Source organism: Eschrichtius robustus, chromosome 13 (genome assembly GCF_028021215.1).
Source record: "Eschrichtius robustus isolate mEscRob2 chromosome 13, mEscRob2.pri, whole genome shotgun sequence".
NCBI classification, from domain to species: Eukaryota; Metazoa; Chordata; class Mammalia; order Artiodactyla; family Eschrichtiidae; genus Eschrichtius; species Eschrichtius robustus.
The window spans coordinates 33265734-33293352 of NC_090836.1; the positions used below are offsets into that span (position 1 = coordinate 33265734).

At 35.5% G+C, this 27619-nt stretch overlaps 1 protein-coding gene across 2 annotated transcripts in view; it reads left to right on the forward strand.

The window, feature by feature from the left end:
- The window catches only part of LRRK2 (leucine rich repeat kinase 2), a 140704-nt gene that overhangs the window by 44692 nt on the left and 68393 nt on the right, over window positions 1-27619 (forward strand). For both annotated transcript variants that reach the window (XM_068560232.1, XM_068560231.1), the window contains exons 15-21: window positions 10211-10355; window positions 10485-10624; window positions 12535-12663; window positions 12738-12908; window positions 17299-17557; window positions 20771-20959; window positions 27333-27451. In XM_068560232.1, the coding sequence (XP_068416333.1) occupies window positions 10211-10355; window positions 10485-10624; window positions 12535-12663; window positions 12738-12908; window positions 17299-17557; window positions 20771-20959; window positions 27333-27451 (1152 nt within the window). The remainder of the gene's footprint in view (window positions 1-10210; window positions 10356-10484; window positions 10625-12534; window positions 12664-12737; window positions 12909-17298; window positions 17558-20770; window positions 20960-27332; window positions 27452-27619) is intronic.

The following is a 27619-nucleotide window of genomic DNA, read 5'->3' on the forward strand; positions in this document are numbered from 1 at the left end:
AAATGAATATGCTTTGTATCCTTCTGTAATGGATCTCATAATCTGGCTGGGCCATGCATAAAACATAAAACACATATTAGGTTGTTCTGTATTAGCACTTATGAGCTGCACTAGCTTTATGAACAGTACTTTAGGAACATAGAGGAGAGAGTAGTTAATTTTGTTCATGGTATGTGTTGGTGAGAAGCAAGAGGTACCAGAAAAGCCTTTTGGTAACTCTGATTCTGGTTATCCCATCTTTCCTAACATTACTGAATATGGGTGTGATAGAGTGGAAGGAGTGGCCAGTCAATGGAGAAGTACTGTGCTTACTGCCATCAGTACTGTGATGCCAAGAAGATCACTCTGCTCCCAGGTCTTACTTTCTTTTGCTATATAATCCCAGGAGAAGTGGTTGAGAACCTCCCTACCCCTTCCTTTATTTTCCATGCCACACTTGAGTAATGACACACAACTTCTCACTAAACAGTGACTATCATTTGTGGGCAGGGGATTAAGGTCATGGGGAAACAGAAGTGACACTATTTATTTTAAAAAATCTCCCCTGTGTAATTCCCCTAATTCTTCACCATGGTTGAGAAAAAATGCTCTAAAACATGAATGTATCTTTTTTTTAGTTCTAAAATTCTGTGATTGCATGTCTCACTCTGAATAAATGTTACAAGGCATCAGAGATTTTAGGTCCAAATACTACTAGTGTAATAAAATGAATTACCATTAAAAATAAGTCTATTCTTGGAGAGCAGACTTCCAAATAAGGTAGAATTTGAGATTCAACTAAGATTTACAATGCGAAGACTATTAAAAGTATTTATTAAAGTGAATCAATGTTTGGATATATATATATGTGTGTATGTAAATATATACACATATAACGTGTATATATATATATACATATGTATGTGTAAATCCAATAACATTCAGGCTGAAGTTAAATGTCTGAAATATTGACATTCCATTTATGCTTGATCCTTTTAGCTGTTTCTGCACATGAAAACATTCAGTCACCTGTTCTAGAGAGATTGATTTGCCCAGTATTGTCTCTGGAGAACACAGTAGAAAATAGGACTCTCAGCATTTTGGTCACATCTGTGCTTTGTATGCAGTGACACTGCTGCTGTCTTCAAGCCAGGGAACTTACAAAGTCAAACCAATCTTCTGATTAAATGGACACAAATCAAAGAGCTTGTGTGCTTCTCAAAAACCTTAAAGCAAAATGTACCCAGTTTAAATACTGAAGATATTTATTTCAACTGTAAATAATATGGTGAAAGAAAGAACTTATTTGCAAAAAGTAACAATAATAACAACAGCGAAAAGAAATTACATAGGAGTAAAGTAATAAAAGTGTATAAAACTACTCTAAAGAAAACTATGAAACAACTGAGAATAAGTACAAAGGAAGAGTTGAACATAGGAAAATGTATATACTCTCTGTTTTGATAAAATTACTAATTTTTTAAAAATGAAAATTGATCTGTATTTATGAACCCTTAATAAAAATAACAATGGTATTTTATGGAACTAGATAAGCTAGTATAAAGTTTTGAGAAAATTAATTAAATAATATACATGAATAACCAGTCGAATTTTGAAAAAGAGGATAATTAATATGGCCTAACTCTAGTAGATTATCAAATGTATTATAAAATTTTAGTAATTAAAATGGTGTGACATTTGCACTAGAGATGGATCAATGTCACATAATGGTGATTTAGGAAATAGACTCAAATGCAAATGTTCAATTCATATATGATATTTCCCAACCACTGGGGAGGGAAATAGATTGCTTGTGTTGGAAGAACTAATTCTCTGGCCATTTGGAGAAAGCAAAGGAAGCTGCATATTTACCTTACTCATTTAAAGATTAAATCTCATGTGGATGAGATTTAAAGGTAAAAATGAATTTGGCATATAAACACATGAAAAGGTTCTCAAGTACAGTCATTATTAAAGAAATGTAAATTTTAAAAAAGAAAAACCTTTTGGGGGAAATTTAGTAATATCTATCTAAATTAAAATGGACATGTTTTCTGACCAGTGATTTCACTCTAAGAATTTATAATATAGATGTACCTGTACATGTACACAAAGTTTTTTTAAATAAGAATGTTTATTGTGGCATTATTTGTAGTAAGAAAAATGTGGTAACAAGCTAAATGTTTATGTGGTAATCATTAGTGTTGTTTGCCAAATGTTTTCAGTTCTCCACCTTCTGGTGATTCTGGGATAGTATTTATTGGCCCTTTTGTTGTTAGATTGGATCATGTGTCTGGTTTTGACCAAGCAGTTGTAAGTAGAGGTTACATCTGTCATTTCTGGACCAAACATCTAATTGCTGGTGAGGCATCTTACAGAACAGCGATTCCCAACCCACAGGCAATGGAGCAGTACTGGTTCGTGGCCTGTTAGGAACCTGGCCGCACAACAGGAGGTGAGCGGCAGGTGAGCGAGCGAAGCTTCATCTGTATTTACAGCCGCTCCCCATTGCTCACATTACCGCCTGAACTCCGCCTCCTCTCAGATCAGTGGCGGCAATAGATTCTCATAGGAGCGCGAACCCTACTATGAACTGCGCATGCGAGGGATCTAGGTTGCACGCTCCTTATGAGAATCTAATGCCTGATGATCTGAGGTGGAGCTGAGGTGGTGATGTAGTGCTGGGGAGTGGCTGCAAATACAGATTATCGTTAGCAGAGAGGTTTGACTGCACAGAGACCATAATAAATCAATTGCTTGCAGACTCATATCAAAACCCTATCAGTTTTTCTCTTTCTGACTAGCTGATTCACTTTGTTATAAAGCAGAAACTAACACACCGTTGTAAACCAATTATTCTCCAAGAAATATGTTTAAAAAAAATAATAATAAATAAATAAAACCCTATCAGTGAGTGGCAAGTGACAAGCTGCATCTGATAGCAGGCTTTAAGTCAGAATCTGACACTTACTTATTTTAGTCCACATGTGGCCCTTCCATTATTTTATTTACCACTTCCGTCCGCGCCTCTTTCCTGCACTGCGCACTTGTCTCAGTCAGTTTTGGTAAGCCCACAAGCTAACCCTAGCCAAAATGAGTAAAAAACAAACATCGCTGGAGAGCTTCTTTGAAAAGGGAGAAAGACCCAATGATGAGACAGTAGAAGACTCTAAGACTGCCAACAAAAAGAAAGCTGCATATAAAAGAAAATACCAAGAGTCCTTAAATTAAGGGTTCATTGCAACAGGTGATTCTCATTTTCCAAGCCCGCTTTGTATAATATGTGGCGACCGGCTATCCAGCAAAGCCATGAAACCTTCAAACCTGCTTTGCCACATGGAGACCAAGCACCCTGCATTAAAAGACAAGCCTTTGGAGTTTTTCAAAAGAAAAAAATGTGAACATGAAGAACAGAAGCAATTATTGAAGGCCACCACTTCATCAAATGTGTCTGCACTGAGAGCATCGTTCTTAGTGGCTAACCGCATTGCTAAAGCTAAGAAGCCCTTTACTATTGGTGAAGAGTTGATCCTGCTTGCTGCTAAGGACATTTGCCGTGAAATTTTAGGAGAGGCTACAGTTCAAGAAGTGGCATGTGTTCCTCTTTCAGCTAGCACCATAACTAGATGAATTGATGAAATAGCAGAGGATATTGAGGCACAATTGTTAGAGAGGATTAATGAGTCACTGTGGTACGCAATCCAGGTTGATGAGTCTACCGATGTTGACAACAAGGCAGCAAAAGCTTGTTTTTGTGTGATATATTTTTCAGGAGGATGTGCATGAGGATATGTTATGTGCACTTTTGTTGCCAACCAACACCACAGCTGCAGAACTATTCAAGTCTTTGAATGCTTACATATCAGGAAAACTGAATTGGTCATTTTGTGTCAGTATATGCATGGACAGATTGGCTGCCATGACTGGACAGCTTTCTGGTTTCACTACTCCGGTCAAAGAGGTCGCTTCTGAATGTGAGTCTACGCACTGTGTCATCCATAGAGAAATGCTGGCTAGCTGAAAAATGTCACCTGAACTTAACAGCGTTTTGCAGAATGTGATTAAAATTATCAACCACATTAAAGTACATGCCCTTAACTCATGTCCGTTCTCACAGCTTTGTGAGGAGATGGACGCAGAGCACGCACGTCTTCTCTTATACACAGAAGTGAGATGGCTGTCTAAAGATAAGTCACTGGCCAGCGTTTTTGAGTTACAAGAGCCGCTCCAGAGATTTCTTTTAGAAAAACAGTCACCACTGGCAGCACATTTCAGTGACACAGAATCGGTCGCAAAACTTGCTTACTTGTGTGACATATTCAACCTGCTCAACGAACTCAATCTGTCACTTCAGGTGAGAATGACAGCTGTGTTCAAGTCAGCAGATAAAGTGGCTGCATTCAAAGCCAAACTGGAATTATGGGGGTGACGAGTGAACACTGGGATTTTTGACATGTTTCAAACATTAGCAGAGATTTTGAAAGAGACTGAGCCAGGGCCTTCTTTCTCCCAGCTGGTGCATGATCACCTACCTAGCTTCCAAAAGAGTTTGAGCATTACTTCCCAACCACAAAAGACCCCCGAACTGGGAAGGAATGGATCTGTGACCCATTTGTGAATAAGCCAGGTGAATTGACTTTGTCCATGCTAGAAGAGGATCAGTTGCTTGAGATTGCAAATGGACTTAAACGTATGTTTGAGACAACTTCAAATCTCCATACATTCTGGATTAAAGTCAAGGCGGAATATCCTGAGATTGCCACAAAAGCACTGAAAAGCCTGCTTCCAGTTCCAACGTCCTGTCTTTGTGAAGCAGGGTTTTCTGCAGTGACAGCAACCAAAGCGAGATTACGGAGTAGATTGGACATAGCTACACACTTCGTGTCACTGTCTCCCGTCACCCCCAGATGGGACCATCTAGTTGCAGGAAAACAGGCTCAGGGCTGCCCCTGATTCTGCATGATGGTGAGTTGTATAATTATTTCATTATATATTACCATGTAATAATAATAGAAATAAAGTGCACAATAAATGTAATGTGCTTGAATCATCCCAAAACCATCCCCTCCCGCCCTGGTCCATGGAAAAATTGTCTTCCACGAAACCGGTCCCTGATGCCAAAAACGCTGGGGACCGCAGCTACAGAACACTGTCTCAGGCACTGTGACCTGTAATGTCTGAGATGGTGGTTGCTCCATTAGCAGGGCTCCCAGAGGGATTGTGCTGGACAGAGACCCCTCCTGACTGGTAACACAAATGAAGCGTGAATAAGAATTGAACCTTTTCTTTTTCCAGCCTATGAAATTTTGAGATTGTTACTACAGCTTAATTTAGCCTGTCCTGACAATACAATTCTTATCAATAAGTCCTAATTAAATAAATTATATTATTTCCAAATTATGTAGTTCTACGTAGGGATTAAAAACAACTAGCTGAGATTCCCAGTGTGTTGCCATGGAATTATCTACAGTTTTCAATGAATATGAATGTATCACCCAGGTACTCATTTCTTTTTCCTTCATATATGTTAGCACATTATGCACATTTTTGATAAAATTAGCATATTTTCACATCTTTATGTCTTCCTTCCCTCTATCACTCAATTAAAACAGATTATACGGTGTTTACTTTTATAGCTTTAACTCTACAACATATTCTAATAGTTAAGTGTGTGGGTCCTGGAATCAGGATATCTGGGTTTGAATCTAGCTTTATCACCTACAGACTAATGTATTCTGGACAAGTTATTTACAGTCTCGGTTTCATTATCTATAAAATGGAGACAATAAATGGCTTTTCACTTGGGGTTATTATGAAGAATTTTATGAGATAATTCATGCCATGTACTTGGTACAATGCCTGACACATAGTATTCGGTCAATAAATGTTAGTTAATGTTATTACTATTAGATTTAAAAGTATCTTTTGACCATTGGCTATAAAAGATGAGAAAATTGAAGTATTCACACTATCTTCCACTATTTCTACCTATCTTCTCACCAGCTTTTGTTAAATAAATTAATTCTACATTTGACAAGGTTTAAAATATTTACATTCAGTTCTATAACCATACTTAATAAGTTTGTTTTCATCTTGTTCCTACAGTCATGTGGATTCAGTGTTCACTGCAAGTTCTTTTGTTACAGTTTTTCCATTTACCTTTTAGTTGTCTGTTTTTTTTTTTAAAGTTCCATTTCCTGAACATTTTGTTGTTGTTTCTATATTTGGACTCTTGAAAAAAACAGATTGGTTGGTTGCAAAGTATTGGGGGTTTATTTTCTTTCTTTGAAAACTCTGTAGGCATTTCACTGTCTTCTAGCACTGAATGTTTTAGTGGAGCAGTCTGAGACCAACTTGATTCTTTCCTCATTTAAAAAAATTTTTTTTTATTTTCACAGGATTCTTTTTCTGTTCTTTTTGACTTATTTATTTATTTTATTTTATTTTTTATTTTTTTGGCTGTGTTGGGTCTTCGTTTCTATGCGAGGGCTTTCTCTAGTTGTGGCAAGTGGGGGCCACTCTTCATCGCGGTGCGTGGGCCTTTCACTGTCGCAGCCTCTCTTGTTGTGGGGCACAGGCTCCAGACACGCAGGCTCAGTAGTTGTGGCTCACGGGCCCAGTTGCTCCGCGGCATGTGGGATCTTCACAGACCAGGGCTCGAACCCGTGTCCCCTGCATTGGCAGGCAGATTCTCAACCACTGCGCCACCAGGGAAGCCCTTTCCTCATTTTTAAAGGGTTTGATATTTTTACCTGGGACCCCAAAGGATTCTTTTTCTTGAAATCTACTTTATTAGGATATATCTTAGTGTTAGTCATGTACTATGGTGTCTTCTTTCTAGCTGTACATTCAGTTAATTTTTTTTTCTGGAAAGATTTTCTGAGTTGCAATTGACTTAGCTGACAGGAAAGAGACTGGTGTGGGCATTTTCCCCTTGAGCTGGCTAGCTCACTCATTAGCGAAACCATTTGTATTCTTTGAAAAAATTTGGAAAATTGTGAAGCATAGGTAATAGGATGTTTCTAATCAATGTTTGTAGCTGTCCACCATTGGTACTTTCAAAAATTTCATGTGGACAACACTTGCTAGTAAATTAATTTCAATCCCCATTTGAACAACAATGCAATAAATCGTTATTTTCAAGATAGACCATTTGATAAGTGAAAGAAAGTCCATTGTAAGCTTGTAAATAACATATATATATGTGTGTATATATATATATATATTTTCTAATTTATGAAACTGTCAAAAATCAGACATCACTATTTAAAATCATCAAATAGTTTATTTGAGCTCCATCACATGTAATAATGTGATACTCTGCATTCTCGTTCTGCATAGACAAATCACAGATTTCCTGTTGCTAGTCATTTGTCATCATCGAACTGCACTTGAAATAGAGATTAGGGGAGCTCAGGGTAGCAGAACCAATAGTTGAGTAGAAACTTGTTAGAGGTGATGGTATTAAGACAAGAACAGGTACTTTATAAATATCAGTTTGACTTAACTTTAGCATAAAAATAAGCCTATGGATGCATTTTGAGCTTAAGAGCAGGACCAGCTACATAACTTGTGGGGCCCAGTAACAGATGAAAATGCAGGACCTCTTGTTTAAAAATTATTAAGTATTTCAAGGTGGTAGCCGCAGAGCATTAAACCAGGTGTGAGGCCCTTCTGAGCACAGAGACTGTGCTACTGCACATGTGTGCACCCCGGAAGCTGGCCCTGCCTAGGAGGCAGAAATGATGGTACTATTAATTAAAACAAAGTTCAGAATGACAGTCTGAGTTTTCTTTTTTCTTTTTTTTGAGAAGGTGATAAATTTTTAACTTTGAACATCTGAGTTTAAGATACTGGTGTCAAGCAAAGAGAAACATGGGCTTAGAGCTTAAGAGAGTTCAAACTTGTGCTTTGAGTTACCTGCTCAAAGGTTTCTGTGTCTCAGTTTTTTTTTCATCAGTAACATAGGGAGAATAATTGTGTGTCTACATCATAGGGTTGTTGTGAGGATTAAATGAGTTAATATATATGAAGTGCTTAAAAGAAAGTCTGGCACATAGCAAATGCTGCTTAGGTTTTGGCATTATCCGTATGGTTGTTGCTATTGTTGTTATGGTGACTTGAAGCCATGATAGTGTGTGAAATTCCATCCATGAATAGAAGAGTTTTAAGAAAAGTTCTTTGGATAAAGTCTGGAGTTGAAAGAAGTGATTGTGAAGGAGATGGGTAAATGAATGGTTTTAAAGTTTGAGAATAATTGCCGGGGTGGGGGTGGGGGGGTGGATTACTGTGTCATGGAAATCAAGGGAGGAAAAAGCAGCAATTCAGTTGTTAAAGGACTTGTTTCTTTGAATGGTTTTAATTTGGAGTGGTTAGGACAGAAGTCTGATTATGTGAAATTAAGAGGTGGGAAGAATGTGGGGGTCGTGGGTGTAGACTTTTCTATTAATAAGTATAGAAATGAAGGAAAAGTGGTAGCTCGATGGCATGGAAGACCAAGTTAGGGATACTCTCTCCCAGTGAGAAGGCTTTCACTTTCGAGAAGAGTGTTCAGCCCAAGGCCCAAACTGTGCCATCACTCAATGTTTATTGCATGGATGATGAGTTATCTCATTTCACTCCTGACAACACTGCATTATTAGGTCATTTCAGAGGTGAAGAAGTCGAGACAGACACTGAGCCATCCCTCCAGCTTCACTTTGCACCACTTTGAATTTCTTTATGTTTCTTGAATAATACCTTCTGAGTAAATACCACTTCTCAGGAAATGTTATTTCATTCATTGTTAATGGTCCTCAGATTCATGGAACTATTGAGTGATCAGACAATTTAAACTCAAATTTAATTGGCTCCAAAGCTCATATATTTTTACTGCTCAAGGAGTTGGTAAGACGGAAATAATGATGGGAAAAAATGCCAAGGGAGGCAACGATATGAGTGTCTTGTTGAAATGATAGAGGAAATGATGTTCAAGGTGAGCAGTTACGGGGTGGAGGAGAAAGACACAGGATGAGAAAATGATGCTTCTCCCCATAACCGATACAAAGAAAAATGCTGAGTAAGGACACTTGAGAGGTATTGAGGGACTAGATTGGGAAATGAATGAAAATCTGTTCATTGACAGTATGGAAGTGAGAAAGGCTGGAAGGTAGGAGGTTTTGGTTGAGGAGACTACATCAGAATTTGAGGTCTGGCTAGAAGCTATTTCAGCTCTATAGTTGAATGTGTGGTGGGGTCAATCAGAGATTTGGAGTGAAGATAACCATGAAACTAGTGTCTGTGAAAGCAAAAGTCCTCAGAAAGATAGCATTGTAATTTTTGAAAGGAAAACTATTAGGTGGGCATTCATATCATAGTTGAAGTTTAAAGAGCACCATGGAAAAGCAGACTGTAAGAGTTAGGTATATGTCACAGACATCAAAAGAGAGGAAGTGTGATTGTGATTGTCACATGGTTGGAAAGTGTGTTGTTGCCTGTTTTCTTCTCAGTCAGTGAGAAGGATGGCCTGGGAAAAGAAGTGGCCTCTATTAGAATACCTGTCAAATAATGTCAAACTCTGGAGGAATTGAGATGAAAAGTTTGGAAGAGATAGTGATTAAGATTCTGTACTTTTAAGGCAGACACACTTATATTCAAGTACTAGGCCTGACATGTGTTAGCTGTGTGACTTGAGCTCTTGTCCCTGCATCTTTAAAGTCTAGTGAACCTATTGGATGAAGCTGTTGAGGGGGAACAGATGAGATATGGCATGTAAAGCACGTAAAGAGTAAATTTTCAATTAGTATTTTCTATGGTGAGAGACAGCACTGATTTTTCTGGTTAAGAATTTAGGCTGTGGGAGCAGATGTTCTTGATTTGGTATCTTCCCAGTAGTGTACAGTCTGTGAGAATTTAGGAATAGCTACTCCACCCCGCTAACCCTCAGTGAACTCATCTTTTAATGGGGATCATGTTAGTGTGTGTTTAATAAGAATGCCCTGGAAAGGAGAGCATGTAAAAGTATTTAGCATAGTGCCTGGCACAGAACAGGTACTTAATGAGCATTAAAATGTTAGCTGTTATTCTTAATAATAAATAAAAGTAATTCATGATATAAGGCAGAATCAAGGATAGTAATTTTATTTAGACTACTTAGTTTATATTTTGTCAGTCTATAGCTGGCTTTAACTAAGGTAAGTATTAGAATTCATTTTTTAACAGCAAATATTCTTAATTTTCTTTTTGACTTTAGTTCATTGGAAATCCTGGGATTCAGAAATGTGGATTAAAAGTAATTTCTTCTATAGCGCATTTTCCTGATGCATTAGAGGTGTTATCCCTGGAAGATGCTATTGATTTGGTGCTTCACACACTGCAGATGTATCCAGATGACCAAGGTTGGTACAATTGAACTCAGGATTTAGATTTTTATAGGCCTTTAGCTGTTGGTTGGACATGTTTAAATTTTTTCTTCAGTTTTGAGATTTAAAACAATAAATTTTGTTTATTTTTTCTTTTTTTTTTAGAAATTCAGTGTCTGGGTTTAAGTCTTATAGGATGTTTGATTACAAAGAAGAATTTATGCACAGGCACTGGGCATCTGCTGGCAAAAATTCTGATTTCCAGCCTACAACGATTTAAGGATATTGGTGAAATACAGATGAAAGTATGTGCATTATCTTGAAGGGAATTGCGATCTTGTACAGATTTCTCTTTCAGAGCAGCTGATGTAACTCCCACTTTGCGTTAATGGGTATATTCTAGTTAATTGAAAACCATTTTTATCATTTTGTAGTATTTTAATTATAGTAGATGAAGAGAATTGGATTGAATCTCAAAATATCCTGTTTCATTACTAAATCTCTAAAATTAGTATGTTTATTTGTCATTTATCTTTTTCATGAAAGAGCACAGACTGTGCTAAAGAAATTTCAGCTAGCTGAGCTTTATTTGCTTAGATTTTAGATAAGTAAAAGTTATAATTATTCTGAAGTTTGTCATTCTCTGTGTTTTATTGTTAGCTGCTTACCTAGTAATTTTGCCCCTTGATTTTTTTCTTGCAGTGAAACAATATTTTAAACATATTTCATCAAGCAAAATTTAAAATGGGATCTATATTAACTGTCTGTAAGGAATCCAAGATACTGGTTTAAGATTAATTTAGGGGAGATTAAGAAGTAAATTGTTTCAGAGTGTTTTTCTTTTAATGTTAGCAAAACAAATAGTTTCCTTAAGAGTTTCTGCCTTGGTTGTGGTTTTTTAGTAATGGAGTTTACAACTTTCATAAACCAAATATTTTCATAAATGGCAGCCTTCACCAGGAGTGGAAATGCCTAAGCTCTAATCTTTGCACAGACATTATTAGTAAATATGATAATGCATGTAAGATTTTAAATTATAAAGTGCTGAACACACAACCAAAAATGTGTTTTAGAACCAAAATGTCTTTTATAAATCTGCTTTTTGTAATGTGCCTCAACCTATGCTGATTAAAGCCAAGGCAGAATTGATTGTAAGTAATCCTAGGGAAAGGAAATTATTTTGTGCAGGTATGAAGCTGTCAGTCAGTATTTATTCATCTAAGCATAAATTTTAGGATTTTTATAGTAGAGGTTGTAAACTATTGACCAGTGGGCTAAATTTGGCTTGTCAACATATTTTATTTGGCCAGTTCAGTGTTTATAAGTTTTTAACTTGAATTATATGCCTTCTATGTATTTGCATTACCTGCTTTGCTATTGCATTCATTTGAGTTTGCAAGGACCTCTGCTCTAGAGGTTAGTGGACCACATGCCGCTCAGACCTGCATAGATTAATACTTTCTCCCATCAAATGTTAGATGATTTCATTAATATATACTAGAAAGATAAAAATTTTTAAAGTTAAGTTGATATTTGGTGAGTTTACCCAAGCTATATAATAGTCAAGTCAGAAGTTCACAACTCTTGGGGTGGTTCTAAAAAGTAATGGTGTACTGATCAGTTCTTTATAAATGATTTGCTACAAGGATGTAAATCTCAGAGTGTCTTTAGAGCTTCTCTCAGATGCACTCAATGTGAATAAAATCTAGGAACTCACATTTGTCTGAGGTTAAAATTTCAGAAGATAGCACAAAAATGTTAGTGGAAATGCTAAGCTATTTAGAGAACCTGATCTGCAATCTTGTAATAAGCAATTCACATCACTGGTCTATTTGGATTTGTGGCACTGCTGACTCTGCTATTCTAATCCTGATTAATATCTGGCTTTCAACCTGTAGGTATGGCTTCAGGCAGGGAATGTTTAAAAGGCAGATTTTGGTGTATTAGGTATTTTTCCTGCTTTGCTAGATGATAGTTTGTTAACTAGCATCTTATTCTCTGTGCACCTGCTTATTTCTTAGTAACGAGAGAGCAAGATGTATTTGTTTCATTGTTTCAAGGTTTATAGCTTTAAAGTACAAATCTAATAAATACATCTACTTAGCTAAGTGAACATCCAAGGTTTTAAGTACCGTATACAGTCTCTCTTTCACATTATTTATTTATTCTTTTTTGTCCACAATTGCTTTGTTATTATTTTTGATCACACTTTCAGGGATTTCAGGCAATCTTGACAGTACTGGAATTGTCAGTGTCTTTTTCCAAGCTGCTGGTGCATCATTCCTTTGATTCAGTAATATTCCATCAGTTGTCCTCCAACATCATGGAGCAAAAGGATCAACAGGTACAATGTTTTTCACCTGTATTCTAACTGTTACACATTTAGCTGACTCTAATCCTCACTTCCATTCTTTTTAGTTTCTAAATCTTTGTTGCAAGTGCTTTGCAAAATTGGCTATGGATGATGAGTTAAAAAGTGTGATGCTAGAGAGAGCATGTGATCAGAATAACAGCATCATGGTTGAATGCTTGCTTCTGTTGGGAGCAGATGCCAATCGAGCAAAAGAAGCAGCTTCTTTAATTTGTCAGGTAAATATTCAAGGACTCATTTTTGTCTTTTTTTCTGTAATTTGACTCTGCCATTGTATAGCCCTTATCTACATCCTATTATTCTTCACTACACAATTTACCAGTTTATTGAACAATTGCTTGTGATTTGTAGGAGTTTAGATTCACAGAATTTCAGAGGTAATAGGGTCCCTTAGGTGTTATTATCTAATCATTCATTTTACTTTTCTACCTAGCTTGTTAAGTTGATAAATAACTTTTCAAATGTGTCTCCTACTATGCAACTCTGTGCAAATCGTTCTCCAGCCACACACCATACAACACATGGTTTTATCTTGTTTTGATCATCTTTCAGCTATTTTCTCTCTGTTTTCAGTTTCTCTCACTAGAAAATTCTCCCCTCAGGGCTACCACATGTGGCCCTGTAGGCTGTGTACTGCACACTTTGGGGCGCTGTACACATTGACAACCCTGCTGTGGGCCACCCTGCAGTTGTGTGGCACTGGGCCTGCTTCCCTTCTCTCCCTTCCCTCATGCACTGTGCAAACACATCTATCTAATTCTTCTGCTTTGCCTTCAAAATCTAACCCAAATTCCTTGTCCTCAATAAAGCCCTCCCCACACTCCCAGACCTCCATACAAAATAAAGATTTACTTCTTGTGTAAGTCCGTGACAGTTTATGTACACCTCTTTATATTTTGTGAGTTATGTGAAGGTAGAGATGTACAAGGTTCATCTATGTATCATTCAGAATATCTAACTCACTGCTTTACGTACAGTATGAATTCGGTACATATTTATCAGAGTGCATTACATGTTATTTCAAGTTTGTCTTCATTCTATGAATTTTAGCGCTTATAATAGCATTCGGGAAGCACTACATATGTTTTCTGGATACTTAATATTTCCAACAAAGCAATTATGTACTGATTTAATATTCATTATTAAATAACCAGCAGAGTGCTGTGTTTTCCAATAATTTACTTTTAAAGCCTTACTTTATTTAATTTCCCAGTCACCTATGGATTCGTATCAATTTGTCAACTGTAAGATTAAGTTAGTACTAATTAGCAATCTACCTAAAAAGAAACTGAACCTGTAACTCATTTTCATGCACAATTAATTTATGCATTAAAACCAAATACATAATCAAATTATTTAAATTAGTCATATTTCATTTAAGCAAGCAACATTAAAAATAGTTGCTTCTCTGTTATTAAAGATAATTAAATTATTTTCCTCAATACTTTAGTATGTTTTTATTGTGTATCTTTTGTGTGATCTTGAGATCATTGAGTTAATGTTACTTGGATTGAAAAGAAACTTCCCCTTCAGATTTCTCCTAGGGAAACAACATAACTAAAATCACTTGAGTGCAATTACTCTACATTCCCCACAGGGAGTGCTTTCTACTTTTCTCTCAATTTATCCAAATATTTCTATACAAAAGGCTTTTTACCTTATTCTTCTTCCCAAGTTCTTTTGGACTTAATGTACTTATTTATATCTTTTCTTCTTAAAATCAGATCTTTACATCCATGGGTGTATTAAATGTAAAGAATTTATCCTAGTTGTCAGAGATTATTTGTATCTAACAAATAATAAATGTTGATTAAATATTGTGGGTAGATCGATTGAACATACCTTATTTTGTACCAGTGCAAAGTAACATAATCAAGACTATTCATGCACCAATGCTGCACAATTAAGAACTATTCAGAGCAAGGACAGAGAATCTTGTTAGGTTTTCTGAGGTGAATGTAATAATAATGTAATGTACATGATTGGTAGAGAAGAATATGGAGGATTAATATTGGGTGTGAAAATGTATGAATAGAGACCTGAAGATGACTCATCAAGTCATGGTGGGAAGAGCAAGTATAATGAATTGTGAATAAATATGATAGCAGACGCTTCTGTGGTGTTCATTATCACCTGGGCCCTGCTCTGAGCCCTTTACTTAATAAACTCCTCACAACAACCTTAAGAATAAGTCCTAGTATTATCCTATTATGCAGGAGAGGAATTGAGGCTCAGAAAGGTTAAGTAACTTGCCTGAGGACACTCTACAGGTAAGTAGTGGAAAATCTGCCTGCTTTAATCTTTTGTTTACATAACAGATTCATGATAGTGGTGGTGGGGGGAGGGGGTTGTACATTCATTCCTGAATGCTGGTTTGAAATATTAGGATATGATTGTGGGCTGAATTATTTATAAATTAGAATATGAGAGACAAGATAGCAAAGGATTGTAAATTACAGTTTGATTATATTTGAATTATCCTCATTATTAAAATACGAAACTGTGTGTATCTGAGCAGTATTTTTTTTCCTTCTCATGAAGTTGGAATTACTTTCATAATTTTATTTCTTTTGTCTGATACTGTTTCTTATATATTCATCTCTTCATGGCACCATACCCCTGAAATCAGCTTGGATAGCTTGGGTCCCCCGAGGAAAATTCTGCTGTAAAATGTATTGAGCATCTTCTCTGTGGAAAGCACAGTGGTAGATAGTCAGTAAAGAATAGAAAAGGAGTTTCCTGTTTCAAAGTGTCTATTGGGAGATGGGGGAGGATAAAACATAAATCACCTTAATACAAGGTAGGCAGTAAATGCCATAATTTAGAGGTAAAAGATTGCTGGTCTCCAAGAGAAGAAATGAGTTTTTTGGCCCCTCCCTTCCTCCCTTCCTCCCTTCCTCCCTCCCTTCCTCCCTTCCTTCATTCCTTCCTCCCTCCCTCCCCCCCTCCCTCCCTTCCTTCCTTCCTTTAAAATTTCCTGTGGGCCCTTAAAGGATTTTAATAATTTGCTAAATTAAATATATTCCTTAGGCATTGTGCTAGGGTACAGAGGTACAAATTGAATTGCAGTAGCATCCATGCCTTTCATTCTAGTTATAAAGCAGGTAAGCATGTCTAGTTCAGTGTGCTAAGTGCTATGTTAAACAAAATGGGATGGGCATCTGGAGGAGGAAGGGTGTGTGTAGCCTGGGAAGTTGATAGCAAGGACTTAATGTGCAAGAGAGTTTAAAACTATTCCTTCAAGAATGAACAACTTTTTACTGGCTGAAGAGCAGAATTAGATATTTGAGGCAAGAGAAATAGCATAAATGAAGGTAATGAGGTTTGCAAAATTTCATGTCGTATTTGGGGGAATGTCCTGGAGCAGAAAGGTTTTAGAAGATTTTAAAATAGGATAATGACCTGATCATATCCAGACTAGAAAAGTACTATAGTGGCTCTGGGGAGAATGGGTTGAAGGTGGGTGATCCTGGAGACTGGTGGGCATTAAGTTGGTGCCATCACACCACAGGACTGTCCCCTCAAACCTCTTGGACACACTTTAATTCTGAAGAATTCAGGAATTTTCCCCAACCATCTTGTTCCACTGACCTGGTACCTTGAATCTTAGGGTCTTCTTTCCTTTTATTTTTTAATCCTTAATATTGGGTCATGAAAGGAGCACAGGCTTTGGAGCCAGCAGATTTGATTTCAAATCCAAGTCTCTTATTGACTAGCTCTAATGGTTTGGACAAATCACATATTTTTCCTAAATATTCATCTATAAAATGGGGGTAATAATTTTTACGGCATAGGTTTTTAAAAAATAAGGATTGGAGGTCATGTGTTTACAGAAGTTAGCACAGTACCTGGCATATAATATTTATATTATCTATGACTTTGTTCTTCTAGTTGATAACATCACATTCCATTGCCTTTCAGAAGCTGTTGCTGGGTTGTACCAGTGTGCTATGCTGCAGGTTGCTAAGACTTCTCTCTGCTTACTATGGTCACTCTAGTTTTTGTAGCAGCTAGCATGCTAACCCACCTTGAGGACATGCTCTGAAAACTTAACATTCAGGGGAAGGTAGGAAACTGAGAGACAAGATATGTTTTTGTGGAAATTAAAATTCTTGTCCTGGAAAACCAGAAGTAAATGATGACTGTCCTTTGCATGTGGCATTAGCAAATTTTATAATATTTATACTCACACTTAGTTATTCTATGTCACGAATGAAGGCAGGGCAGTAGCATTTACTGTGTTAAGGTACTAGTTGCCCAGATGTCTTCCAATGAGCAAACAGAAGTCCAAAAGTATGAGAAACGTGTCAATTGTTGGAGCCTCAGGTATTCTGACTTCAAGCCTATGAGTTTTATTTCATATCATGTTACCTTTTTCATGGTAACTGACTCTCATGTGGCAGATTTATTTGATTTATGCTGCTCTGATATTTGTGGTGCTAATCTTATTTTATTTTCCTAATCTATTTCAAGGATGAGTTTTGCCTTATTTTGTTTCATTCTAAATTTATGGATGTAGGGAAAAATCACTCCAAGTTTGATTATCAGTCTCTTAAAAGGAAAAATGACAGGTTTTTAATATGCTTACCTTCTCTTTTTCTTTAATAGGTATGTGAGAAAGCGAGCAGTCCCAAACTGGTAGAACTGTTACTGAATAGTGGATCCCGTGAGCAGGATGTACGGAAAGCTCTAACAATCAGCATTGGGAAAGGCGACAGCCAAATCATCAGCTTACTCTTAAAGAGGCTTGCCCTGGATCTGGCCAATAATAGCATCTGCCTTGGAGGATTTTGTATGGGAAAAATTGAACCTTCTTGGCTTGGTCCTCTATTTCCAGATAAGACATCTAATTTAAGAAAAGAGACAAGTAAGGATTAACAGGAAAAGTCTGTACAAGTCTTAATTTTAGTAGTATTTTTAAAAATCACTAATCTTTTAGTTAGTTTTCATTCCAGTTTGGTTCACCTTAATCCAAAAATATTGTAAAGGCTTGGATATCTTTTTTTTTTTGTCAAGGAATGCTTGAAACTGACATTATATTTAAGTTCTTTATGAGCCAGCAAATACATATTTTATAAAGATAGAGCAAAACAGTGGGATCTTTCTGTCAGGTTTCTTTTCTTTGTTACATATTTTATTTTTTATTATAAAAATAATCTATGTGCATTTACAAATAGAAAAATATAAGAATCCTAAGGAAGAAAATAACAACTTATTTTTTCACTTATAGGTAATCAATGTAGATTTTTTCCCTAGACTTTTTGTATGCTTACATATGAATTAAAATATGTGCATGGAAACATAAACACATATATACTTTGCATTTTCAAGTTAGTATACTTCGCATTTCACTTAAGGATGTATTTTCAAGTTAATATAGATCTTGTATACATTAAGTACATTGATGACAGTTACCAGTAGCATCTATACTAGTGCTTTTCACATAGTAAGTGCTCATTAAATATAGTATAGGCAAATATAAAATTCGGTAAGAAATTATGTTGATAAGCATATGTGGAAACAGGCACTTCACACATTATAGATATGAATTCAAATTGTCCTCTTTTGAGGAAAATTTGGCAATATCCATTAATACTTTAAATGTACACCCATACTTTTTTGACCCAGGAATATGCTGATAGGGATCCATGATACAGGCATTCTTAATGTGCACAAAAATTATGTTCAAGGATGCACATTAAAATATTATTCATAATAACAAAAAATTAGGGAAAAACCTAAGTATTCCCCAAAAGGAACTATTCAAATTAATTATGGTATGTTCATGCAGTGGAATGCTTTGCATTCATTGGGAGAAAAACATCTAGCAAATCCAAATGTCCAGATATAGAATGCATTCTTTCTTTTTTTTTTTTTTAATAAATTTATTTATTTTTGGCTGCGTTGGGTCTTCGTTGCTGTGCACAGGCTTTCTCTAGTTGTAGCGAGTCGGGGCTACTCTTCATTGCGGTGTGTGGGCTTCTCACTGCGGTGGCTTCTCTTGTTGTGGAGCACAGGCTATAGGTGCGCAGGCTTCAGTAGTTGTGACATGCAGGCTCAGCAGTTGTGGCTCCTGGGCTCTAGAGCACAGGCTCAGTAGTTGTGGCACACGGGCTTAGTTGTTCCGCGGCATGTGGGATCTTTCCAGAACAGGGCTCGAACCTGTGTCCCCTGCATTGGCAGGCGGATTCTTAACCACTGTGCCACCAGGGAAGTCCCTAGAATGCATTCTTAAGGGAAAAAACACTGTTAGAGAACAGTGTTTTTAGTATACTAGTATTGGTGAAAAGACAATTGGGATATGGTAGTCATAAGCGTTCGAATGTGAAAAGACCATGTTGGGAAAAAAAATCCAGAAATGGGTTCCCTGGTTGCCTTTGGGGACCTTGGAAACTAATGAAATATGATTAGAGTCCATGTTTTATCACTTCAATTGGTCTCATGCCAACAACCTGCTTACTTTAATCTTTGATCTCTGATGGAGAGGAATTGTGGGCCTTTGGAGAGGTATGAAGAGAGATATACATTCAGGGTATTCTTTGTTTCTGTATGAAGTTTTTTACAAGTGTTGACAAGTCTTACCTAATTTAAAAAATATAATGTCATTTGATAGATTGGAGGGCATAGTCATAAGTTTTTTGACAACTGCTCTGAGTAAAGAACATTTTGAATTCAAAGCTTTAAAACATTTTCCAGGTACTATTTGAGTTACGCACACATGTTGTAATGTGAGTTATGAGAGTAATATTTGAAGAAATTTTCCAGGATATATGTAGGACAATGAGAACTCTGCCAACTTATGTCTTCAATATAGAGCATAATATAAAATGCAGTAAAATAGCAAGAAGAATGTTAAGAATTTTGAAATTTCATCAAATTTCCTAATAGAATGAATTACTCAGCAAATAGTTTATAAAAATAAGAATGTCATTTATTATCTTCTGTGTTCTAAGTGTTTTGCTAAAAACTTCACATGCATCATATTCTTTAATATTTTCCATAATCCTGTGCTGTGTATGTTGTTGTCTTCACTTCCCAAGTGAGGACACTGACACTCAGGGAGCTTGTATAGCTTGCAAGTGACTTGAGCACAGGCCTGTCTGGCTTCAAGGCCCAGACCTTTTTCTGGATCAAGTGTTTCATAAAGGTTCAGTTTTGTCACCAACACCAAAGCTTTGTGTAAATGTTTATGATTTTTAAAAAATTTAAGTTCATTGCCTGCTACTTTATACAGTATCATGATTGCAAAGTGACTTTGAAGTAAGAATAAAAAATTCCCTTAGAAGTAGGAGACTATATAAGGAACTTTGGTATGATATATGTTTATGCTTGTATAATTACTGATTTCTAAAAATAGAACTACCATACGACCCAGCAATCCCACTACTGGGCATATACCCAGAGAGAACCATAATTCAAAAAGAGTCATGTACCACAGTGTTCATTGCAGCACTATTTACAATAGCCAGGACATGGAAGCCACCTAAGTGTCCATCAACAGATGAATGGATAAAGAAGATGTGGCACATATATACAATGGAATATTACTCAGCCATAAAAAGAAACAAAATTGAGTTATTTGTAGTGAGGTGGATGGACCTAGAGTCTGTTATACAGAGTGAAGTAAGTCAGAAAGAGAAAAACAAATACTGTATGCTAACGCATATATATGGAATCTAAAAAAAAAAAAAAGGTTCTGAAGAACCTAGGGGCAGGACAGGAATAAAGACACAGACATAGAGAGTGGACTTGAGGACACGAGGAGGGAGAAGGGTAAGCTGGGACGAAGTGAGAGAATGGCATGGACATATACACACTACCCAATGTAGAATGGATGACTGGTGGGAAGCAGCCGCATAGCACAGGGAGATCAGCTCGGTGCTTTGTGACCACTTAGAGGGGTGGGATAGGGAGGGTGGGAGGGAGACACAAGAGGGAGGAGATATGGGGATGTATGTATATATATAGCTGATTCACTTTGTTATAAAGCAGAGACTAACACAACATTGTAGAGCAATTATACTCCAATAAAGATGTTGGAAAAAAAAAAGTTGTTGCTGGTATATCTTTTTATTTTTAGATATAGGATCCACCCTAGCAAGAATGGTGCTCAGATATCAGATGAAAAGTGCTGTGGAAGAAGGAACAGCCTCAGGCAGCAGTGGGAATTTTTCTGAAGAAATACTTGATAAATTTGATGAATGGACCTTCATTCCCGAGTCTTATGTTGACAATGTGTTTGCTCAAAGTGATGACCTGGATAGTGAAGGTAATTATTACTAAACAATAGAGTCTGTTATGTTTTAAAACACTTACCCTCTGGCATGGAACAGTAGAAATTGGGACAAAAATCTGATTTACTTCATGTGGACAATCTTGAGGAAAACTGTATTCATTAGTGGAAATAGTTAATGCTTACTATTACTTAACTGCTACTTAAGGCAATGAAGAAAATGTATGTCTACACTTTTAAGTGTTATCATCCTGCCCATAATCAGTGAGTGGTGGCTATTGCAGTGAAAACACTGACTCAGACTGGAATTGGATTCCATATTCCGTCATTGACTAGATACTTTTGTGGTTTGTGTAAGCCCCTTATCCTTATTAAAGGCAATGTTGCTAAACTTCCAGGATTATTTATAGGAATTTGGAAAAATGTATGTAAAGTGTCTGGGAGAGTGCTTGCAAATAGAAAGTGCTTAATAAAAAATATTTTTATCTTTATTAGAGTTAAAAATAATATTTTAATAACTCCTGAAATAACAAAAAATTAACATGGCAGGATATTAATGGCAATGTTAAGGCTGACACTTAACATAATACAGTTTGGTAAAAATGGGGTGAGGTGCTTTTTTATTAAAATAGTATGATTGAAAACTTTGGGTGATAAAGACATTTGAGAGGGCAAAAATAAGGGTTATTCCAAAATCTCATGTCTCAAGTCCAAGCATTTTTTAAAACCAACTTTATTGGGACTTCCCTGGTGGTGCAGTGGTTGAGAATCTGCCTGCCAATGCAGGGGACATGGGTTCGAGCCCTGGTCCAGGAAGATCCCACGTGCCGCAGAGCAACCAAGCCCGTGCGCCACAATTACTGAGCCTGCGCTCTAGAGCCTGCGAGCCATAACTACTGGTCCCATGTGCCACAACTACTGAAGCCCACGCAGCTAGAGCCTGTGCTCTGCAATAAGAGAAGCCACCACAATGAGAAGCCTGTGCACTGCAACCAAGAGTAGCCCCCGCTCGCCGCAACTAGAGAAAGCCCACGTGCAGGAACGAAGACCCAATGCAGCCAAAAATAAATAAATAAATAAATAAACAAAAAAAACCCCAACTTTATTGAGATATACTAATATACCCATTTTAAGTATATGTTTTCATTTATACATCCATGTAATCATCACCACTATTAAGTTATGCAATGTTTCTATCATCCAAAAAAGTCCCTTTATATGCCTCTTTACAAAAAACATCCCCCCCACCTTGTCCCTTGGCAACCGCTGATTTGCTTTCTGTCACAATAGATTAAATTAGTATTTTCTCAAGTTTCATATAAATAGGATACAGTATGTCCTTTTTTATGTCTGGCTGTTTTCTGAAGTGGTTATACCATATTATACTCCCACCAGCAATGTATGAAAATTCTAGTTGCTCTGAATCCTCATTACACTATATCACTTAGTATTGTAAGTCAGTTTAATTTTAGCCATTCTAGTGAGGCTGTAGTCCTAGCTTATTTGGGTTCAATTTTCATTTCCCTGAAAACTATTGATATTGAGAATATTTTCATGTTCTTATTGGCCATTCATATATTGATATTTTCTTGGCAAAGTGTCTGTTTAGATCTTTGCTAACTTTTAATTGTGTTGTTGTCTCATGTTATTTTAAGAGTTCTTTTTATATTCTAAGTAGAAGTCCTTTGACAGATATATGAATTACAAATATTTTCTTTCATTTATAGCTTGTTTTTTCATTTATTAATGTTATTTTTCAAAGAGCAGAGGTCTTAAATTTTGAAAAGTACAGTGTTTCAGTTTTTTCTTTTCTAGTTTGTGCTTTTTCTATCCCATTTAAGAAATCTTTTCCTATCTCAAATTTGTGAATATTTTCTCCTATGTTTTCTCATAGAAGTGTTAAATTCTTAGCTTTTACATTTAGGTCTGTAATCCATTTTAATTTTGGTATATAGTGTCAGTGAAGAATTGACATTTATTTTTTTCCACATAGATATCCAGTTGTTTTAACATCACTTGTTAAATATACTATATTTCCTCATTGAAGTAATGGCATGTTTATCCTATTTAACTGACCATATAGGTGTGCTTCTATTTCTGCATTCTTTTTTAAAAAAATTAAAAAAAAATTTTATTGGAGTATAGTTGATTTACAATGTTGTGTTAGTTTCAGGTGTACAGCAAGGTGAATCAGTTATACATATACATATATCCACTCTTTTTATAGATTCTTTTACCATATAGGCCATTACAGAGTATTAAGTAGACATACCTGTGCTATACAGTAGGTTCTTTTTAGCTGTCTATTTTATATATAGTATTGTGTATATGTCAATCCCAGTCTCCCAATTTGTCCCTCCCCTCCTTATCCCCTGGTAACCATAAGTTTGTTTTCTACATCTGTGACTCTACTTCTGTTTTGTAAATAAGTTCATTTGTACCCTTTTTTTAGATTCCACATATAAGTGATATCATAATATGATATTTGGCTTTCTGTGTCTGACTTATTTTACTCAGTACGACAATCTCTAGGTTCATCCATGTTGCTGCAAATGGCATTATTTTGTTCTTTTTTTCAAGGCTGAGTAATATTCCATTGTATATGTGTACCACATCTTCTTTATCCATTCCTCTGTTGATGGACATTTAGGTTGCTTCCATGTCCTGGCTATTGTAAGTAGTGCTGCAGTGAACATTGGGGTGCATGTATCTTTTCAAATTATGGTTTTCTCCAGGTATATGCTTAGGAGTGGGATTTTATTCTGTGCCATTGATTTGAATCTTTATCCTTATGCCAATGCCATACTGTCTTGATTACTTTAGCTTAATGAAATCTGGTAGTATAAGTTCTCTGGTGGTGTTCTTTTTCAAAATTTTTCTTATTATACTAGGTTGTTTGCATTTCCATATACATTTTGAATCAACTAATTAATTTTATGCTGGGATTTTTTATTAGAATTAAATCTCTATATACATTTAATATAGAATTAATGTATAAATAATATATTATTGTTATATAATAAAGAATTAACATATAAATAAAATTTTCTTTAGATTAAATCTAGAAATAAATTTGAGGGAACTGGTGTCTTAATAATGAGTCTTCTGACATATAAATGTACTATTTATTTCCTTGTATTTGTCATTTAAATTTCTCCCACCAATGTTTTGTATTGCATGTTTTTTGATGCTATTGTAAATAGCATTGTTTTTGAATTCCAATTTCCAGTAGTTCATTCACTGCTGGTTTATAGAAATGCAGTTGATTTCTTTGTATGTTAATATATCCTGTGGGCTTGCAAAACTCATGAGTTCTAACAGCTTTTTGTTGACTCCACGTATTTTTCTATGTTCACAATAATGCCATTTGCTAATAAAGACGGATTTACTTCTTCCTTTTAACCTGTATATCTTTTTTTTTTCTTCTTCTTTTTCGTGTCTTATTACACTGACTAGGACCTCCAGTACTATGCTGAATAGAAGTCGTAAGAGTAGGCATTGTTCCCTGGCTTCCAAACTTAGGAGGAAAGCATTCAGTCTCTCATCATTAAGTATGATGTTATATGTAGTTTTTTTTTTTCTTTTTTTAATAGACATCCTTCATCAGGTTTAGGAAACTTGTTTCTAGTAATTATTTGCTGAGACTTTTTATCATAATGGGTGTTGGAAAATGCTTTTCTGCATCTGTTGAAATGGGCATATTTTCTCCCTTTATTCTGTTATTTAGTTAATTACATTGATTGATTTTCTAATGTTAAACCAAACTTGCTTTTCTGGGGTAAATCTTACTGGATTATGGTGTATTATCCTTTTAATATATTATTTGATTTGATTTTCTAAAATTTTGTTAAGGATATTGCATCTATGAGGGATATTGGTCTGTAGTTTTGTTTTGTTGTAACTATGAGAGTATGCTAGCCTCGTGAAATGAATTGGAAAGTGCTCCTGACTCCACTGTTTTCTGAAAGAATTTGTGTAGGAGAGGTCTTAAATGTTTAATAGGATTCATGAGTAAAACCTTGTAGATTAGGAGTACTTTTCGGTGGGGGGGGGGGGGAGGCTTTTTAATTATAAATATAATAACTTTCATAAATTTATGGTTCTTTTGATTTTTCTGTTACTTCTTTTGTCAGTTTTTGTAATTTGAAATGTTCAAGGAATTTGCCCACTTTACATAAGTTGCCAAATTTATTGTTTATTTTTATTTATAATAATTCTATTATTGTCCTGTTAATGTTTATAAGATCATTAGTGATATCTGATCTTTAATTCTTGACACTGATATTTTTTGTCTTTCCTTTTTTTCCTTCTTCAGTCTAGCTCAAGGTTTATCAATTTTATCGATCTTTTCAAAGAATCAGGTTTTTGTTTCATTGACTTTCTGTATTGATTGTCCATTTTATTTTTCATTGATTTTTGCTTTTTATTTTCTTTCTTTTTTTTTTTATTTATTTAGATTTTGACTCTTATTTTATAGATTCTTAACATGGAAGCTTAGAACACTGATTTTTAGAGCTTTCTAATTTTATGATATAAACATTTCAGACCATGCAGATCCTTCTGAGCACCATTTTAGCTGCATCCCACAACTTTTATATATTCTGTTTACATTCATTTTTGAAATTTTCTAATTTCCTTTGTGATTTTTTGACTCATGAGTTATTTAGAAGAGTGTTGTTTATTTTCCAAATACTTGGACATTTTTCCACATAGCTTTCTCTTATTGGTTTCAAATTTCATTTTGCTGTGGTTAAAGAGCCTACTCTGATGATTTCTGTCCTTTTACATTTATTGAGACATGCTTTGTGGAGTACTGTGTGGTCTATCTTGGTGAATGTTTCATGTGCAATTAAAAAAATGTATTTGGTTGTTGTTGGGTGAAATTGGGTCAACTTGTTTGATAGTGTTTTTCAGGTCTTCTATATCTTTACTGATTTTTTTTCTCTACTTGTTATATTTAAGAACAAATGTTGAGATTGTAATTGTCAAGTTCTTAATTTTCCTTTTCATTTTATAAGTTTATGCTTAGTGTATTTTGAAGCTCTGTTATTGGGTGCACATACATTAAATACTATAATTTTTTTTGATGACTTAACCTCCTTATATTGATCCAAGTTTGCATCTAGTATCATTTCCTTCCTCCTGAAGAACTCCCTTTTACATTTCTTCTAGTGCACAGCTATAGGAAATCCCTATGCAGATTACTGGAGCTCTTTTTCCATGACTCTCTCCTGGAACTCCCAGCTAAGTTAGTCTCCATGAACACTGATCTCCATTTCCTCATCTCAGGAAAGCCATTGGGCTTTGTTTAAATTCCTTCTCATTGTGCCTATGGCCCTTAAATTGCCTCCAGGCAGAACGCCAGGGTGATCATAAGGTTCACATAATTTGTTTCCCTTCTTTCAGGGATTACACAGTCCTGTACTCTCTGCAGCCCAATGTCTGAAACCAGTTGTTTAAAAAAATTTGTCCAATTTTCTAGTGGTTTTTTGTGGGGAGGTTAAATTCAGTGTTTGTTACACCATCATGGATGAAAGAAGAATTCTCTTTAAGTTGTTTTAAATAAAGGAAAACATCAGAAATGCAAACGTAAAAATAATTGATTTTTGGATTTGTAAATTTTATAATTTGTTTTGACACAATTAATTCTTTATGCTTCTAAGATAAAAAGTGATAGAATTTAAAATCTCATGAGTTCTTAAAAATGGCTCTACATTATTTATCCTTAAAATATGACTAATATTGATCCTTATTTTCTTGAAAATCCATAATTTTAAAAGTAATTCTCTTCTCTCTCAAAACAATATTGCCACTAAACTCATTGTGTTTATTTTAATGTCATTTCATAAATGAAACTATAAAATATGTAATTCAAACAGAGATGTACTCAAAATTACTGAATGTTAAATAATTCAGTGTGATTCCAATATTGAAAACAAGATTCGAAAATTTTCTAAGCAAAATTCAGAGAAACAGAAAGGAATAACATTGGTCAGATTTATGTATAAACTTTCTCTGCTTCCTGAACATGCATGTATTTATTGTAGCACTTGTAACTATTTTTTTACTTGGCTCTTTCCTGCTGTACTATGAGCTCATATGAGGCCTGGATTATTTGTTCCTGCTTATCTTTATCCTGCACTTACTCAGTGTCTAGTCTGTGACAGCCATTCAATAAATATTTGTGGATGAAGAATAATGTAGTTGAATTTGAAAATACAAGCTAACATAGTTTATCATTTCTATTTTAAAGATGTTATGAAAGGAATTGGGCAATTTCCATTCATGAAAATGTGTTTAATGTTTTGTGATTGAACTACTATGCTAATCCTAATCATTTTATGATCCTCATCATCTTATGATTAGGTCAGCTTTTCTTACTTGCCTTTATGTTATTGTTTAAAAATAGGAAGTGAAGGCTCATTTCTTGTGAAAAAGAAATCAAATTCAATTAGCGTAGGAGAATTTTACCGAGATCCTGCCTTGCAGCGTTGCTCACCAAATTTGCAAAGACATTCCAATTCATTGGTAAGTTATATTGTAAAAACTGCAGTTAAATATTGTATATTTTTTTTGACATTCTTTCGATAACTGAAATTGTGTGCCAAAGCTAGGAGCTATTGGTGCAGAAATTCCCTAATGTGAGAAAACTCTCCCTCTTTCTATATATACACGTGTGTGTGTCCGTGCACGTAT